The sequence below is a fragment of the Scyliorhinus canicula genome, chromosome 10, assembly GCF_902713615.1.
Source record: "Scyliorhinus canicula chromosome 10, sScyCan1.1, whole genome shotgun sequence".
In the NCBI taxonomy this organism is placed as follows: Eukaryota; Metazoa; Chordata; class Chondrichthyes; order Carcharhiniformes; family Scyliorhinidae; genus Scyliorhinus; species Scyliorhinus canicula.
The window spans coordinates 172,233,465-172,251,208 of record NC_052155.1 but is presented as its reverse complement, the minus strand read 5'-3'; the positions used below and the strand labels follow the sequence as shown (position 1 = coordinate 172,251,208).

General features: G+C 42.3%; 1 protein-coding gene across 6 annotated transcripts in view; it reads right to left on the bottom strand.

The window, feature by feature from the left end:
- Positions 1-17,744, bottom strand: part of LOC119972781 (arf-GAP with SH3 domain, ANK repeat and PH domain-containing protein 1-like) — a 363,380-nt gene that overhangs the window by 226,363 nt on the left and 119,273 nt on the right. For all 6 annotated transcript variants that reach the window (XM_038810147.1, XM_038810150.1, XM_038810143.1 and 3 more), the window contains exon 4: positions 5,962-6,034. In XM_038810147.1, coding sequence (XP_038666075.1) covers positions 5,962-6,034 — 73 coding nt within the window. The remainder of the gene's footprint in view (positions 1-5,961; positions 6,035-17,744) is intronic.

Genomic DNA, 17,744 nt, shown 5'->3' with positions numbered 1-17,744 from the left:
GCTGATGGCAATTCGCTTGCACTCAATCAACAGGGTCATATCATGGAGAAGCAGTGGGGAAACTTTCAACTTGCATACAGGGAAAATGACGGAATGCGGATGCCAGCCCAGGGTATTCTGATAGCAATAACAATTCCCATCAAGGTGCAGGCATGACTGATGTGTCCAGTGACTATGAAGGCATGCAGGATGGCAAATAGGGTTCTCTGTGGAGAATTGTAAGATTACCATAGATCACAGTGTGGAGTTTTACCAGGCATATAAAATGACCGCATTCTTCCAGGCCCAAAAATCATATTCTCGCATATACTCAGTGTAAAGATCGACCCCTCTTTTTAGCCACAACATGCTATATGCAGCATTCACTACCCTCTGGGGTAGATAATTCAAAAAGATTCATAACCCTTTGAGGGAAGTAATTTCTCCATATCTCAGTCCTTAACGAATGCTCCTTAGCCCAAGACTCTGCCCCAGTGTTTTAGATTCCCCGAGCAACGGAAATGATCCCTCAGCATCCACCCTCTCAAACCCCTTCAGAATTTTGTGTGTTTCAATCAGCTCATTCTTCCAAACTTCGGAGAATACAAGCTCAATTTACTCAACCTCTCATCAAAGGATATTCCCCATATCCCACATACCAATTTGGAGAACCTTCACTGTAATGTCCTTCCTTAAATATGAAGACCCAAAACTGTAATCTCACCAAAACCATGTACAACTGCAGCAAGACTTCTTTATTATTGTATTCTAATACCTTTTTAATAAAGGGCAACAAGCTATTTATCTTCCTCATTGCTTGCTGCACCTGCAGAGTACAGAAAATATTGACTAGGACGCTACCGGGACTTGGTGGTTTGAGTTATATGGGGAGGCTGGATAGACTGGGACTTTTTTCCCTGGAGAGCAGCAGGCTTAGGGGTGTTCATGCAGTAGTCTATAAAATAATGCAGGGCATAGATAAGGTAGATAGTCAACATTGTTTCCCAAAGGTAGGGGAGTCTAAAACTATAGGGCATAGGTTTACGGTGGGAGGGGAGTCCAGAGGGGCAATTTTTTCACAGAGTGGTGAGTGTCTGGAACGTGCTGTCAGAGGCAGTAGTAGAGGCGGATACAATTTTGTCTTTTAAAAAGTATTTACACAGTTATATGGGTAAGATGGGTATAGATGGATATGGGCGAAATGCAGGCAATTGGGACTAGCTTAGTGGTAAAAAAATTGGCGCAATGAACAAGTTGGATCGAAGGGTCTGTTTCCATGCTGTAAACCTCTATCACTCTACCTGCACAATAACAGAGTTCCTTGAACGAGCACACACAAGTCTCTTTGAACAACAACAATTACAAGTTTCACACCTTTCAAAAAATATTCTTTTTGGAGTTGGGGACCAAGGGCAATGTGTCCAAGTTTGCAGATGACACTAAGATGAGTGGTAAAGCGAAAAGTGCAGAGGATACTGGAAGTCTGCAGAGGGATTTGGATAGGTTAAGTGAATGGGCTAGGGTCTGGCAGATGGAATACAATGTTGACAAATGTGAGGTTATCCATTTTGGTAGGAATAACAGCAAACGGGATTATTATTTAAACAATAAAATATTAAAGCATGCCGCTGTGCAGAGAGACTTGGGTGTGCTAGTGCATGAGTCACAGAAAGTTGGTTTACAGGTGCAACAGGTGATTAAGAAGGCAAATGGAATTTTGTCCTTCATTGCTAGAGAGATGGAGTTTAAGACTAGGGAGGTTATATTGCAATTGTATAAGGTATTAGTACGGCCACACCTGGAATATTGTGTTCAGTTTTGGTCTCCTTACTTGAGAAAGGACGTACTGGCACTGGAGGGTGTGCAGAGGAGATTCACTAGGTTATTCCCAGATCTGAAGGGGTTGGATTATGAGGAGAGGCTGAGTAGACTGGGACTGTACTCGTTGGAATTTAGAAGGATGAGGGGGGATCTTATAGAAACATATAAAATTATGAAGGGAATAGATAGGATAGATGCGGGCAGGTTGTTTCCACTGGCGGGTGAAAGCAGAACTAGGGGACATAGCCTTAAAAATTAGGGGAAGTAGATTTAGGACTGAGTTTAGGAGGAACTTCTTCACCCAAAGGGTTGTGAATCTATGGAATTCCTTGCCCAGTGAAGCAGTTGAGGCTCCTCCATTGGTAAAGATAGATAGTTTTTTGAAGAATAAAGGGATTAAGGGTTATGGTGTTTGGGCCGGAAAGTGGAGCTGAGTCCACAAAAGATCAGCCATGACCTCATTGAATAGCGGAGCAGGTTCGAGGGGCCAGATGGCCTACTCCTGCTCCTAGTTCTTATGTTCTTATTATGACTAAAGTGAAATACTTCCCCATATTGTATTCCATCTGCCATCTTGTTGCTCACTCATCTAACTTGTCTATGGCTGTGATTGTCTGTGGCGAGCCCGCACCACTACTAGTGAGGATGGAGAATTTGCTGTTCAGCTCAATCCCTCATTCACTGCAGTAGGAGCAGAGAGTCCCACTGCCGTGAACAGGTGACAAATTCCACCCTAAATCTCTTTGCAGCCTCTCTGTATCCACCCCACAGCTTACCTATCCACTTAGCTTGACTTAATCAGCAAGTTTAAATACATTACTCTCCATCAAAGTCCTGTAAATAACTTAGGCTTCAGCACTGACTCTTACGGCAATCTGTGATACACTGCCTGCCACTTCAAAAACAACTATTTCTGTCCATTCTGTTTTCTATCCATTAATCAATCCTCTAACCATGCTAATTATCCAATGAGCTTCTATCCATGCTAATTACCCCTTACGGCTTTATCTTGCCGATTGACCTTTTGTATGGCACCTTTTGGAAGTTCACTGTTTTCCAATGTAACTACCCTACTAATGACATTTTTAAAAAAACGATGTCAAGCAGGCCTTCCCTTTAGTAAAACTATGTTAAATTGTTCTGATCATACTATGCGTTTCAAAGTTAATTGTTTAGAATTCCTTAATAATACATTCTAGTATTTTCTCAATAACTGACATTGGGCCAACTAGCCTGTGGTTCACCAATTTCTCTCTCCCTTTTTTCTCGAAAAGCAGTGTAACATTTGCTAACTTCAAATCTAGTAGGACCATTCCCGAATCCAAGGAAATTTGGAAACTCGTAGCTAATACATCCACTGTCTGCAGCTCTCTCTTTTAGAACGCTACTGTGTAGGCCATTAGGTCCGGGGGATTTATTGGATTTTAGCCGCTTAAAGTTTCTCCAATGCTTTATCTCTGCTGATGTAATTGCCCTAATTCCCTCAGTCTTCTTAGCCCCTACGCTATCATTCATTTCTGGTGGGACACTTGTGTCTCCTTCGGTGAAGACAGATCAAAATATTCTTCAATGCTTAGGCTACTTTCTCATTGGTCCCTAGTATGGGATGGTTTCCCACGATGAAAGATTGAATAAAGTGGGCCTATATTCTCTCATGTTTAGAAGAATGAAAGGTGATCTCATTGAAACATACAAGATTATGAATGGGTTTGACAGAGTAGACATTGAGCTTGTTTCTGTTTGCAAGGGAATCTAAAATATAGATGTATAGTCTCAAGACGTGGGTAGAATCAATGTTTTTCACTCAAAGGGATGTGAATCTTTAGAATTCTCTAACCCGGAGATTGTAGATGGTATAATTTTGAATGTAGTTAAGGCTGAAACTGACAAGATTTTTGTAATCTCATGGAATTAAATGGATGGTACAATGGATCCCAAGTTCAGCAATGATCATATTGAAATGCCGAGCAGGATCACCGGGCCACATGATCCCTTGCTCCTATCTCTTGTTTTGTTCAGGTCAATTGTCCATGCAGCACGTTGCAAGTAAACAAACTTCCTCTAATATTTGTCCTTCCTGTTTATTTCCTTTGTTCCCATTTCTTGTCTTTCATTTTATTATTTTTGGTCCCTTCCATCCATAATTGAGATATGCCTTTAAGCAGAAGACTCAAGCTTAAGCAGCCTGCCTGTCAGGACATTGTGTTCACAAGTTTTATGTTTGGAGCAGAGGTGCCAGGCACCGGGTGAATCTTAGGAAACAGTTTTGGAGAAAATCGGTGCAATTGGTTAACTGGCAAACGGTGAGTTGTCCAGGGACCGTGACAATGGTCAGTGACTGGCTCCTGCGTGATGCTTTACCAGAAGTGTTTAGACCTTGGAAAGAGAAGGAACGAGCGCTCTGTCTTGCTTGAAGTAAGAGAACTGCTTTATTGTTCTAAAACCAATGAGTGCTTGCCACATCTTTGTTGTAAACTTGTATTACAGAGAAAGTAGGCAACCTGGCCAGAGAACCCATCATAAGTCGAGAAGGAACTAGTTACGAAATTAATGCCTGAATTTCAGAAACACAAGAACTAGAATTCATCATATATATAACATATACACAGAGAGAGCGAGAGTGAGAGAGACAAGAGCGAGAGAGAGAGACAAGAGCGAGAGAGAGACAAGAGCGAGAGAGAGAGAGAGAGAGAGAGAGAGAGAGAAGAGCGAGAGAGAGAGACAAGAGTGAGAGAGACAAGAGCGAGAGAGACAAGAGCGAGAGAGAGCGAGAGCGAGAGAAGAGCGAGAGCGAGAGAAGAGCGAGAGAGAGAGACAAGAGCGAGAGAGAGAGAGAAAAGAGCGAGAGAGAGAGAGAAAAGAGCGAGAGAGAGAGAGAAAAGAGCGAGAGAGAGAGAGAAAAGAGCGAGAGAGAGAGAGAAAAAGCGGAGAGGAGAAGAGGACAAAGAGCGAGAGAGACAAGAGGGAGAGAGGGAGACAAGAGGGAGAGAGAGACAAGGGGGCGAGAGAGACAAGGGGGCGAGAGAGACAAGGGGGCGAGAGAGACAAGGGGGAGAGAGAGACAAGGGGGAGAGAGAGACAAGGGGGGAGAGAGACAAGGGGGCGAGAGAGACAAGGGGGCGAGAGAGACAAGGGCGAGAGAGAGAGAGAGAGACAAGGGCGAGAGAGAGAGAGAGAGACAAGAGCGAGAGAGAGACAAGAGCGAGAGAGAGACAAGAGCGAGAGAGAGACAAGAGCGAGAGAGAGACAAGAGCGAGAGAGAGACAAGAGCGAGAGAGAGAGACAAGAGCGAGAGAGAGAGAGACAAGAGCGAGAGAGAGAGAGACAAGAGCGAGAGAGAGAGAGACAAGAGCGAGAGAGAGAGACAAGAGCGAGAGAGAGAGACAAGAGCGAGACAAGAGCGAGAGAGAAGAATGAGAGAGCGAGAGACAAGAGCGAGAGAGAGAGAGAGAGACAAGAGCGAGAGAGAGAGACAAGAGCGAGAGAGAGAGAGACAAGAGCGAGAGAGAGACAAGAGCGAGAGAGAGAGAGATAAGAGCGAGAGAGAGAGCGAGAGAGACACAAGAGCGAGAGAGAGACAAGGGCGAGAGAGAGAGAGAAGAGAGAGAGAGACACACAAGAGAGAGACGAGAGAGAGCGGAAGGGGGTGGGTGGGAAAGAGGTAATAGATAGTCAGCTATCTAATAAAAGGTTACGTGTGTTAAAGTTACAAATCTGGTCACTGCAGTTTATTGGACTCAGCTAAGGACCTGTTATTTTAAATAAAATCTAATTTCACCTGTGTTGCGACCCCGGGTCAAGTGGGCTGGCACTGACTGCGCACTAGCCCAGGTGGTTGTGACATATTCTCAAGATCATTGTGATATGTGGACCACAGCTCTTGCACTGACAAAGACAACAATAAGTTGGCATCAACTGCCATATTTTTCCGACTTTAATTTTAATTTTATACACTTACAAGAACTAGCATACTGAGTTTACTAAGAAACTGCAATGAAAAACTTCACCAACATTATGAAAAAAATCCAATCGGGAACATATACTTTGATTAATTATCACAATTTTGTTGTGCAAGGCATGTTACAGATTTAAAATACATTGCTTACCATATATACCATGCTTAAAGACAGAAAAGGAATAAATGTTGCAGCTGTAACTTACCTTGACCTGAAGTGTTTATTGATTTTGCCGATTTCTTTACTTTTTGTAGTGCATTTTTGTCCAAGTCTAATGTCTAGGAAAGGAAACAGCAACGGAAAAAATAATTACAACATTTGTCACATTTTGTTCCCTTACTTAAGCACCCCATTCAATGACTTGAAAAAAAATAATGAATGTTTCATGGATAATACATTAACCAGATTGGTTTTCATTCTCTCTGACTTTCCCCTCCCCAAATCAAGTAAATCTTTGGATGCAATTGTGGAGATATTTAAATAAACGACGTCATCGGAGTACTTAAGAACCCATCCTCATGATGACAGAAGCTAACAACGTATGGATAAAAAAATAAAGGCGTGCATTTATATAGCGTCTTTGTACTTCAAAAGCTGGAAGTGCTTTGAGATATCCAGTGGTCATGAAAGGTGCTATATAAATGAAAGCCTTTCTTTCAGGGCCATTAGGCATCCCAAATATTCACAACCAAGTTACCTCTTGAAATGCAATCATTATTGCGACACAGCAAACGAGACAGCTAGGCTCCCACAAACAACAATAAGATAACAATTAGATAACATGTTTTGGTGATGTTGATTAAGGAATATTGACCAGCTGCACCGTAGATAATGCCACTTTTCCTCAATTAAATGGTGTAATGGGATTCTTCAAGGCCACCTGAGGGCATGGAACGTTTCATCCGAAACACAGCATCTCTGGCAGTGCAGCATTCCAACTGTATTGTGCTCAATGGAATGGAACTTGTACCCACAACCTTCTGACTCAAGAGTTGAGACTGCCACAGTTGACATGCGATGCAGCAAAAATGCAAAGCTAATTAATCTAACTAGTTTGCTACTTTATCAAAAGTCTATTGGTCAGGATCTTTATTTTGAGGGGCCAAGCTACGCCCTTCGCCATTCATTTCTTATATAGTTTGCTCATAGACATCAGCAGGTTTGTCAGTGGAAAAGTCCAGTCATCCAGTGTTTGTTTGAAATCCATGCCCTCTGTAAACAGGGCAAGAACCAGGGATACTCTTTACAGACATGGAGTGCAAAGCAAGCAGCAAAAACAACAGGAAATATACAAGATGAAATACACATGGGATTCAAGGAGAGATGAGGAAAAAATGGCCAAAAGTGCAAAGCATTGATAAAAAGGGAAAAAATACGAGTGCGAACTGTCCAGAAATACAGAAAAAGGTTGCAATAACGTTTGTTGGCATATGAAAAAGAAAGCATAGCTAAACAAGGTCTCTTGGAAAAGACAGGAGGAATTATCATGGGAATGAGGAAATGGCAGAGGCTTTGAACAAATATTTTTATGTCTGTCATCACAGAAGACACAAGTCCCATACCAGAAACAACAACCCCCCTGGGTTGAGGAAATTAAAATCAGCAGAGAATGTATTGGAGAATTTAAGGGATTATAATCTAACAAATCCCAGGGACCGGATGGCCTACACCCTCAGATTCTAAAAGAGATAGCTACAAAGTTAGTGAATGTGCTATCTATGATTTAATAACATTTCTTAGATTCAGTAACAGTTCCATTAGATTGGAAGTTGCCAAATGTTACACCACTTTGTAAGAAAGAATGGAGAGAGAGAGAAAAGTGTGAACTGCGTGCTAGTTAGCCGAACATCAGCTGTTGCGAAAATGGTGGAATCTATAATTAAGGAAGTCTTAACAATGGGCTTAGAGAAACAGTACGATTAGAACAAATCAATTACTGCCGGGGCCAATATCTTAGCATTGGCAACAGATAGGAAGCAGGGAGTGGAAATAAATGTTTTTTTTTCAAATTGGCAGGCAATGACCAGTGCAGCGCTACGAGGATCAGTGCTGGGGTCTCAGCTACATAGATTACTCTCTGGCTTAAAGATTGCATCAAAGTTTTCTGATGATACCAAGTTAGGTGGAAAGGTAAGATGAGGGCACAAAGAGGCTGCAGAGAGGTATAGACAGGTTAAATGAGTGGGAAACAAGATGGCAGATGGAGTATAGTATAGGGAGTGTCAAGTTATTAATCTTTTGTGCTGTACCTTTTTTGGAAAGCCAGGTATACTATATCTACTGGTTCCTCCTTATCTACTGGCCACATTCTCAAACTCTACATTTGTCAAACGGGATTTCCTGAAGCAACATTTCACTTGCACCTCCTTCAATTTGGTTTACTCTATTCCTGCTCCAATTCTACATTGGGAAAAGTAAACACAGACCGAGAGACCACTTTGTAGAACACCTTCGCTCTATCCACAAGCATAACCCCAAACTTCCTGATCCTTTCCATTTCAACTCTATGTCTTGTTCTCATGCCCACAGGCACATCATGGCGTGCTGTAATGTTCCAGTGAAGCCGAAGAACAGCGCCTCATCTTCTGATTAGGTATTTTAAAGCTCTCAGGACTCAACATTGAGTTCAACAATGTTAGACTGCGAACATTCTCCTCCATCCTGATACCTTTTTTTGCCCCAATGCAAACCCACCCACCCAGCACCCCAACTGCGTCATTTGTCATTTATTCTTTAGTTTTGCTTTCCCTGAGCAGCGACCTTTGATCTCCCAGCTGAGAGCCCAGCAAAGTAAACAGTTAATTGACTGACAGCGAATTCCATCAAGATGTCTCATCACTGATGTCAGCAGGTCCTACTGGATTCTGCTTTTTTACATTAAAGGTTAAGTCCATCTTAAAGGTATAGGTAGGTCCCAGTAATTGTCCAGGTACAAAAATTATAAAAGACAAAACAAAAGAAAAGAAAGAGAATAAACAAGGGACAAACAGGGATTAACAGGAGGATCCTTACAATTCAAAAATTCAAATCATCTTTCCAAATTGCATACAGGGAATATATAAACAAATGAAGCGACTGGCAACCAATGAGATCTATCTTTTGGTTGAAATAGGGACAAATGGGTATTAACAGGAGGATCCTTACAGACCTCCCCCCTAAAAGAATGAACTTTCTGGGTGCAGATGTTTCATTATGAGGTATGCAAGATATCCAACACCCACACATACCTATCTAACCCAGCCCCATTATACAAGTCTCTTTCCTCATTTCTACATTAGTAATGAGTCAGCTTTTAAACATATGACAAAGTAATTACAAACACATTATCTTTTCCAGGAACATATATAGGTTTAACATCACGCTGTTGCAATCATAATCTCCAACAGAATAATCTTGCATTCCAATTTTCTTTTAAATGTCTCTACAAATGCAAGTGGATAATGGTTTGGAAAAGTCCAGGGACACCAACATAGATTCAGCCTCCAACGTGGCAGTCAGTCTCCCAGACTCTCTTTGGTGTTCCGTGGACCATAATGGTGTTAATCAGATCATGGCGCATTATTGGCTCAATGAATCTTTGGGGAGTTTTTGGTCAACGTCTGCGGGCGCAATTCCACTACAGTGTTCTCTATCCACCTTCTCCTTAATACTCAAAAGGAATTGATTGATAATTGCTTCACCTCCCTTGCTATCCACATCAGCTCGAAGAGGTGCTGTAGATCTTCAAAAAGGATGTGGGTCAATCAGCCGCTTGCTTGGTATCACTTCACAGTCTCGATGGTCCTCATCTTGACTAACTAGCGTAGTGTTGTTAGGTGTACTTTCCTTCACAGCAAACCTGCTCACTTAAAGGGAATGTTAATGGGGTTTTTGCAGTCTGCTCCCTTTACAGAATCCCCCCTATGAACCCCCACAAGTCCCATGGGCTTTTCTTCCAACATGCTGAACCCTCATGGCCCACCTTGTTGCAATGGTGACACTTGGCTTCACCTCCACCCATAGTACCTTCCTTCCTGGTCTGAGAAGGCAAACTCGGAGCATTCCTAGCTATCCATTCTTTACCTTGACTACTTGCCTTCCTCTCACTCTCCCTCTTCCTATCCTTTTCAGAATTATGGGGTGATGGAACATTGGTTTAAATTTTTATCTCAATCGTCAGCCATAATTGCTGCTTGCCTAGCAGTTTGTGCCCTCTGGTCTTCAACATGGGTTCTTATTATAGAAGGTAAGGAATTCTTGAACTCCAAGAATGACCTTTCTCAGAGCCTCATTGGTAGTTTCAACACCCAATGCTCGTACCTATCTATTAAAATTGTTCTGTTCAACTCTTTCAAATGCTGCATTCGTCTGTCCCGACTGACTCCTCAAAGTCTGAAATTTTTGCCTATATACTTTGGGAACCAATTCATACGCATCCAGAATTACCTTTTTTACTGCTTCATTGTCCTTAGACTCCTGCTCTGACAGGGAAGCATAAACTTCCTGTGCCGGCACCGTCAATTTACTCTGCAGGAGTAATGCCCACTTTGCTTTTGGCTACTCCATTTGGGTTGCTATTTTCTCAAAATCCCTAAAGAACGTTTCTACTTCCTTCTCTTCAAAGTTTGGGAGAGCCGATATAAATTTACAGATATTTAAACACTACTGTCTCACAGCACCAGGGACCCAGGTTAAATTCTGGCCTTGGGTGACTGTGTGGAGTTTGCACGTTCTTCCCGTGTCTGCATGGGTTCCCTCTGGGTGCTCCGGTTTTCTCCCACAGTCCAAAGATGTGCAGAATAGGTGGATTGGCCACAATAAATTGCCCCTTAGTGTCCAAAGATGTGTAGGTTAGATGAGGTTACAGGGATAGGGTGGGAGAGTAGGTCCAGGTTGGAAGCTCTTTCAGAGGGTCGGTGAAGACTCGATGGAATTATAATTCTTTCAAATAAATATTGTCACTGACTTCCATTCTAGGACTAAGTTCCCCTCTATATTCTGGCAGCTTCCCATCTATTTCCAGTACCCCAAAGCTGCAAGTCTCTCTCCCTTTCTCTTTCTTTTCTCTCATTTTCCAACCTCAACACCTCCATTTTCATTTCTTTCTCTTTTTGCTTTCGCTGCATTTCTATTTCTGATTTTGCTGCATTTCTATTTCTATTCATAGAACATAGGAACAGTACAGCACAGTACAGGCCCTTAGGCCCACAATGTTGTGCCGACCATTTATCCTAATCTAAGATCAACCTAACTTACACCCCTTCAATTTACTGCTATCCATGTGCCTGTCCAAGATCGCTTAAATGTCCCTAATGACTCTGACTCCCCCATCTATGCTGGCAGTGCATTCCACGCACCCACCACTCTCTGTGTAAAGAGCCTACCTCTGACATCTCCCCTATACATTCCTCCAATCACCTTAAAATTATTTCCCCTTGTGACAGCCGTTTCCACCCTGGGGAAAAGTCCTTGGCTATCCATGCCTCTCATCACCTTGTACGCCTCTATCATGTCGCCTCTCTTTCTTCTTTGCTCCAGTGAGAAAAGCCCTAGCTCCCTCAACCTTTCTTCACAAGACATGCCCTCCAGTCCAGGCAGCATCCTGGTAAATCTCCTCTGCACCCTCTCCAAAGCATCCACATCATTTCCCATGAGACGACCAGAACTGGACACAACATTCCAATTGTGGGCTAACCACGGTTTTATAAAGCTGCAGGGGCTCTTAAACTCAAAATTTGTTTCAATTCCCTTCCATACTCTAACTGCAACTAAACTCTCCCCAATTCAATTTCCCCACCAGAAGACATTCCTGATGCTACACTCTCTCGTTAACTCCCGTGTTCCTAGCACCTCCATAAAATTTAAACGCTAAGCAATCGCTTCAAGTACCTCCACCTTCTTAGCTCTAGCTGGTACGGCCAGTTTTAATTTCCCTGCTAATTCAACTCCTGGGTCTTTGCGAAGCCTCTCCAAATGAACCAGATCTAGGTTTTCCATCTGAAGAAAATGCTTAGCCATCCAGTTGTATCACTACATAGCGGATATCTCTTACGCTATAATCCAAATTCACTGCGCAACATTTCAAATCCCGGACAAAGACCCACTTTATGTAACAGCACCCTGGGCTTATGCGTGGTCAATTCCAGTTCCACAGGCCTCAGAGTCTCCACAGGTCTCAGATTACTTCAGCTCTGAGTTCAAACCGAGACTAAAAACCAGATGAAGCCTTCTTGTCCTTGGCAGAACATTCCAGAACGGTCAGCACCATACAAGATAGACTATCAGCTGAGAGCCCGGCAAAGTAAGCAGCTCACTGGCCGAAAGCCAAGTCCATCAAGATGAGTCATCACCGATGTCAACACTTCCTGCTAGATTGCTTCTTTTTTTTTACATTAAAAGTGAAGTCCATCTCAAAGGTATTGTATCATAGAATTTACAGTGCAAAAGGAGGCCATTCAGCCTATCGAGTCTGCACCGGCTCTTGGAAAGAGCACCCTACCCAAGGTCAACAACTCCACCCTATCCCCATAACCCAGTAACCCCACCCAACACTAAGGGCAATTTTGGACTCCAAGGGCAATTATCATGGCCAATCCACCTAACCTGCACATCTTTGGACTGTGGGAGGAAAACGGAGCACCCGGAGGAAACCCACGCACACACGGGGAGGATGTGCAGACTCCGCACAGACAGTGACCCAAGCCGGAATCGAACCTGGGACCCTGGAGCTGTGAAGCGATTGTGCTATCCACAATGCTACTGTGCTGCCCGTATTGGTCCCAGTAATTCTCCAGGTATAAAAATTATAAAGAAACAAGTCAAAAGAAAAAAGGGAATAAACAAGAGATAAATGGGAATTGACAGGAGGATCCTTACAATCATCTTTCTAAACTGTATTCAGGAAATAGATAAACAAATGAAGTGAGGGGCAACCAATCAGATCTATTTTTTGGTTGCAATAGAAAACTGCTCCCTAACATTTCTATTTTGAAAACCATGCTGTTTGTTGATGAACGATGCACTTTATTACAACTTAATGTTAGCCAATAATGCAGTCACTTAAAAACATTTAGTGCTTTATGTACATTTTTAGTTAGACAATTTCAATTTAGCTGAAATTTTGAATACTTAATGTGCAATTCAAAAGTATTGTGCCTGCACAAATTAACAGGATTGCCCACTGTAATCAGTCTATACAACAGATCTTATACCAGATGTTCAAAAAATTCCTCCGCTAATCTAAATAATTTATCTATCATACTATATCCGAAGGCCACATGAGCAGAAACCAGCGTTATGCATAATGCTCTACAAAACTGCCCTCAGTCTGCCTTCCTGAATTCTGATTAAAATAGGAGCTAAATTCCATAATTTTCATTACACATAGCGATACACACAAAACATGCAAGAGGAATCATAATTGTCAGTGTGCAGTTGTCAACCTCGTTGGTCAGTCTTTTGAGGTCATTGCTCTAAAATGCAAATCCAGGTATAGCCATAATTCTACAACATTATGGTTAACGGGTAGTTAAATATATAATCTGATCAACAATTGTTTTTTTATGTCTTATTATTAAAGGTTAGTTTACTGATCAAAGTCACTATCTTGCTCTTCCAATAAGGCATGCGTCAGCCTGGTGTGGTTAATAACAACTTTCATTTCCCCAAAGGGATTGCATCTCATTTATCATATAATTAAATGAGTAGACTTGGGAAATAGGCATTTATTCATCCAACTAAGCACCAAAGCGTGAGCTAATCTGATTCACCTTTCTTGGATTGATTCTTGCATGCTAAGCAGTACACAATTGTTTTGAACGAAACCAATACAAATTAGAATACCTTTCAATGAGAGAAGCGAAAAGCCTTGTCCTCAATTACGGAGTATAGACTGTTCTGGGCTAAAGAGTAGAATCTCATTGTAAGAACAGGAACCAAAAACTGAAGAAAGTATTAAATTAGCCTGCATCATTGTTCACCAAACATCTATGCATCAGCTATAAGTAAAGCTGATGGATTTATGCCTGGTATATTTCAAGTCTGGTCTTTAATTAAAGGAAAAATGAACACAGTTTAGTCTCCAACGTATCTAAAGGTTAACATTTACCGCAAAATAAAATCAACTTGATCCTCTGCAAAGTCAAGGACTGCCGAATATTTTACGATACTGACAATATTCCATATTCCACAGTAGATGCATTAACCTGTCGAAGACGACACAAATGCTGCAGGGTTGAAGGTTTTGCTTGAACAAAAATTCATCATCCCTACAATTAAGGTTATAAATTAAATTAGAGATGATTTGCCTGGTTTGAAAATGACATCACCCAAGTATTAAACATCAATTTCTTTACAGTCTGACAAGCCACAACAACTTTATCAATTATTTTAAAAAGTACAACGTTTCACCTTAGACCTGTATCACATCAATCAAGATTATCTGGCTGGGGCGACACGGTGGCGCAGTCGTTAGCACTGCTGCCTGACGGCACCGATGATCCGGGTTCAATCCCAGGTGACTGTCCAGGTGGAGTTTGCACATTCTCCCCATGTCTGCATGGGCCTCATCCCCACAACCCAAATGTGCAGGGTAGATAGATTGGCCACACTAAATCGCCCCTTAATTGGAAAAAAAGCAATTGGGTACTCTAAATTTAAAAACAGAGATTATCTGGTTTGTGCAGATTCCTGGTTGCTTTCCAGATATTTCAAAGCTGCATTGTTGGTTACTATATATATAGTTTTACTATTTTTGCATACACTTAACAGTTTCCCTTTTATTAGCAAATTTCCTTTGGTAGTGTTCAATGTGCAGCAAATTATGCCATGTTTTACCAAGCTGGAAACAGACCTTGTAAACATGCAAGTGTATCTTTCTTTACAGCTACAAAGTTAGATTGCTGTTAAATAAACATGAGGTCCATTATAGGTCAATTAAGACTGCTACACAGTGGACACTGAATGAATTCATACAGACATTATGAAAATACACACATGCTTACTCTATGTTGTGTCTGCTGTTTTGAAATGTAATAAAGTTGAGTGTAGCATCTGAAATGTAATAGATAAAAATACATAACAGGACCTGTATTATCCTTAAGAATAAATTAACTGATGCTGTTCATGGTTTATGTCGAAGAATGCAGTGCTTTATGAATACAGAAACATTATACCATGCAGATTTTTTTTTTTTTTTAAATCGATGCATCACTTTAAGAGAACAAGTCTAAACAAGTACCAAAAAGGTTAAATAAGAAAATTCAAAATGCTTGAGCCAGAATGTCTGAAGTGATATTTCTACTTGAAATGAGAAATTTGACCTGACACTTGCCATTTTTTGAAAATACCAGTGGAACTTGTACAAGCATTGCAATAGGCGAGATAAGGGTGACTGCCCTTGACATTAAGGCAGCATTTGACGGAGTATGACATCAAGAATACAGCAAACTGGAGTCAATGGGAATGGAGGGAAATCCTCTACTGGTTGTATTCATAGCTGGCACAAAGAAAGTGGTTGTGGTGGTTGGAAGTCCATCACTTCAGCTCCAGTACATCACTGCGGAAGTTCCAGTGTGGTGCCCTCGGCCGAAGCATCTTCAGCTGCTTCATCAATGGCCTTCCCTCCATCATAAGGTCAGAAGTGGGGATGTTCACTGATGTCTGCATAATGTTCTGTACCATTCGCGACTGCTCAGATACTGAAGAAGTCCTTGTCCAATTGTAGCAAGACCTGGACAATTTCCAGGCTGTGGCTGACAAGTGGCAAGTAACATGCACGCCATGCAAGTGCCGGGCAATGACCGTCTCCTACAAGAGAGGATCTAACCATTGCCCTTGACATTTAATGGCATTATTATTGCTGGATCCCTCACTATAAACATCTTGGCCAGAAATTGAACTGGCTCAGCCATATAAATACTGTGGCTGCCAGAGCAATCCTAGAGCGAGTAACTCACTTCCCGACTACAAAGTCTGTCCACAAGGCATAAGTCAAGAGTATAATGGAATACTCTCCACTTGCCTGGATGTGCGCAGCTCCAACAACACTCAAGAAGCTCGCCACCACCCAAGACAACTTAGTCTGCTTGACTGCTACCCCTTCCACAAACATTCAACCCCTCCATCACTGTCAAACAGTAGCAGCTCTGTGTACCATCTACAAGATGCACTGCAGGAACGCACCAAGGTTCTTTCGGCTGCATCTTCCAAACCCATTACCACTACCATCTAGAAGGACAAGAACAGCAAAATATATCTTTTGTTGTGTCAAAGTCCTGGAATTCACCTCCCCCAACCCCAACAACACTGAGTGCATCTACACCTCAAGGACTTCAGTGGTTCACAAGTAGGAAACTCACCACCACCTTCTGAAGTGCAACTACAACGGCACAAATGAATATAAAAATGTTATCCAATTTTGCACACGTTGCTTCCCTGACATTTTTCAACTATTTTTCTTTTTCCATCTGCTTTTTCTTCTATCCTTTGCTTTAGCACGTGTGCATGACATGACATAGTTTCGCAGGGTAAGGAACAAGCATCTGGGTGGGAGTTGTAAAGGCCAAACAGCTCCCTTTCCAACTAACTCCACCATCCCTCTTTCGTATTATGTCCTGTAACGGTACCCTTCAGGTTCCCACTACTACTATTCCAGTCCATCACCCTTCATTACCATCACTATCTCTAATATCTCTCCTTTGAACTAACCACGCAATCTCTGTTTCCTTCACTTTCCTTTCACACTGTTACTCACTTCCTTCAGAACACTCCATCCACTTTCAGGTGTGCACTTAACAGAAAGCCAGAATCATCTTCACCCATTTCCCCCCAATTATCCCCTCAAACATTTTCCTCAGCTGTAATACATTCAAATTTAAACTTTAAAACATCACAGAGAAAAGAGAAGCGGCGTTGGACTGGGGTGAGCACAGTAAGAAGTTAGAAACAAACCTGCTGAACTTTATCCTGGAAGAGGGAAGAGAAACAGTGTCTAATTCCTTCAACCTCCACCACTCCAAAACCTGACCAATACCAGCAGAAAATAAGCATATCCACAAAAACCCACAGATAGTAAGCATGTTCACAAAACAGACACTTATTGACAGTCCTAAGACGGGACTTTGCAAAGTACAGGTTGCGACCAACAAGTGGGTATCAGGAGGGTCACGGAGCGGTCACACTGTTTTCTCGGTGGTCGTAATCGCGGGAGGAGCACCCAATAGCTGCTACCAGCTTTTAAATTGAGAATGGCGGCCACTACTGGCTTTTGAATGAGAACGAAACGGGGCTGTGTGCAGTCTTCCGACCATAAGCAGCAGCAGTAAGCAGGTCACATGCACTTCAAAGAAGAACGAATAAAAGTACAGCACAGGAACAGGCCCTTCAGCACTCCAAGCCTGTGCCAACCATGCTGCCTGTCTAAACTAAAATCTTCTAATCTTCCGGGGTCCGTATCCCTCTATTCCCATCCTATTCATGTATTTGTCAAGATGCCCCTTAAACATCACTATCGTCCCTGCTTCCACCACCTCCTCCGGCAGCGGGTTCCAGGCACCCACAACCCTCTGTGTAAAAAACTTACCTCGTACATCTCCTCTAAACTTTGCCCCTCGCACCTCAAACCTATGCCCCCTAGTAATTGACTCCTCTACCCTGGGAAAAAGTCTCTGACTATCCACTCTGTCTATGCCCCTCATACTTTTGTACACCTCTATCAGGTCGCCCCTCAACCTCCTTTGTTCCAGTGAGAACAAACCAAGTTTATTCAACCTCTCCTCACAGCCAATGCCCTCCATACCAGGCAACATCCTGGTAAATCTCTTCTGCACCCTCTCAAAAGCCTCCACATCCCTCTGGTCGTGTGGCGACCAGAATTGAACACTATACTCCAAGTGTTGACATCAAGTGCCCTGTATGCATGTGCTTTTGGTGCCAAATCACAGAGGGCAGCTTCTTCTATTTTCTAGCTGCTAGCAAGAAAGGCTAGAGGACGGTGAAGATGCATTACTT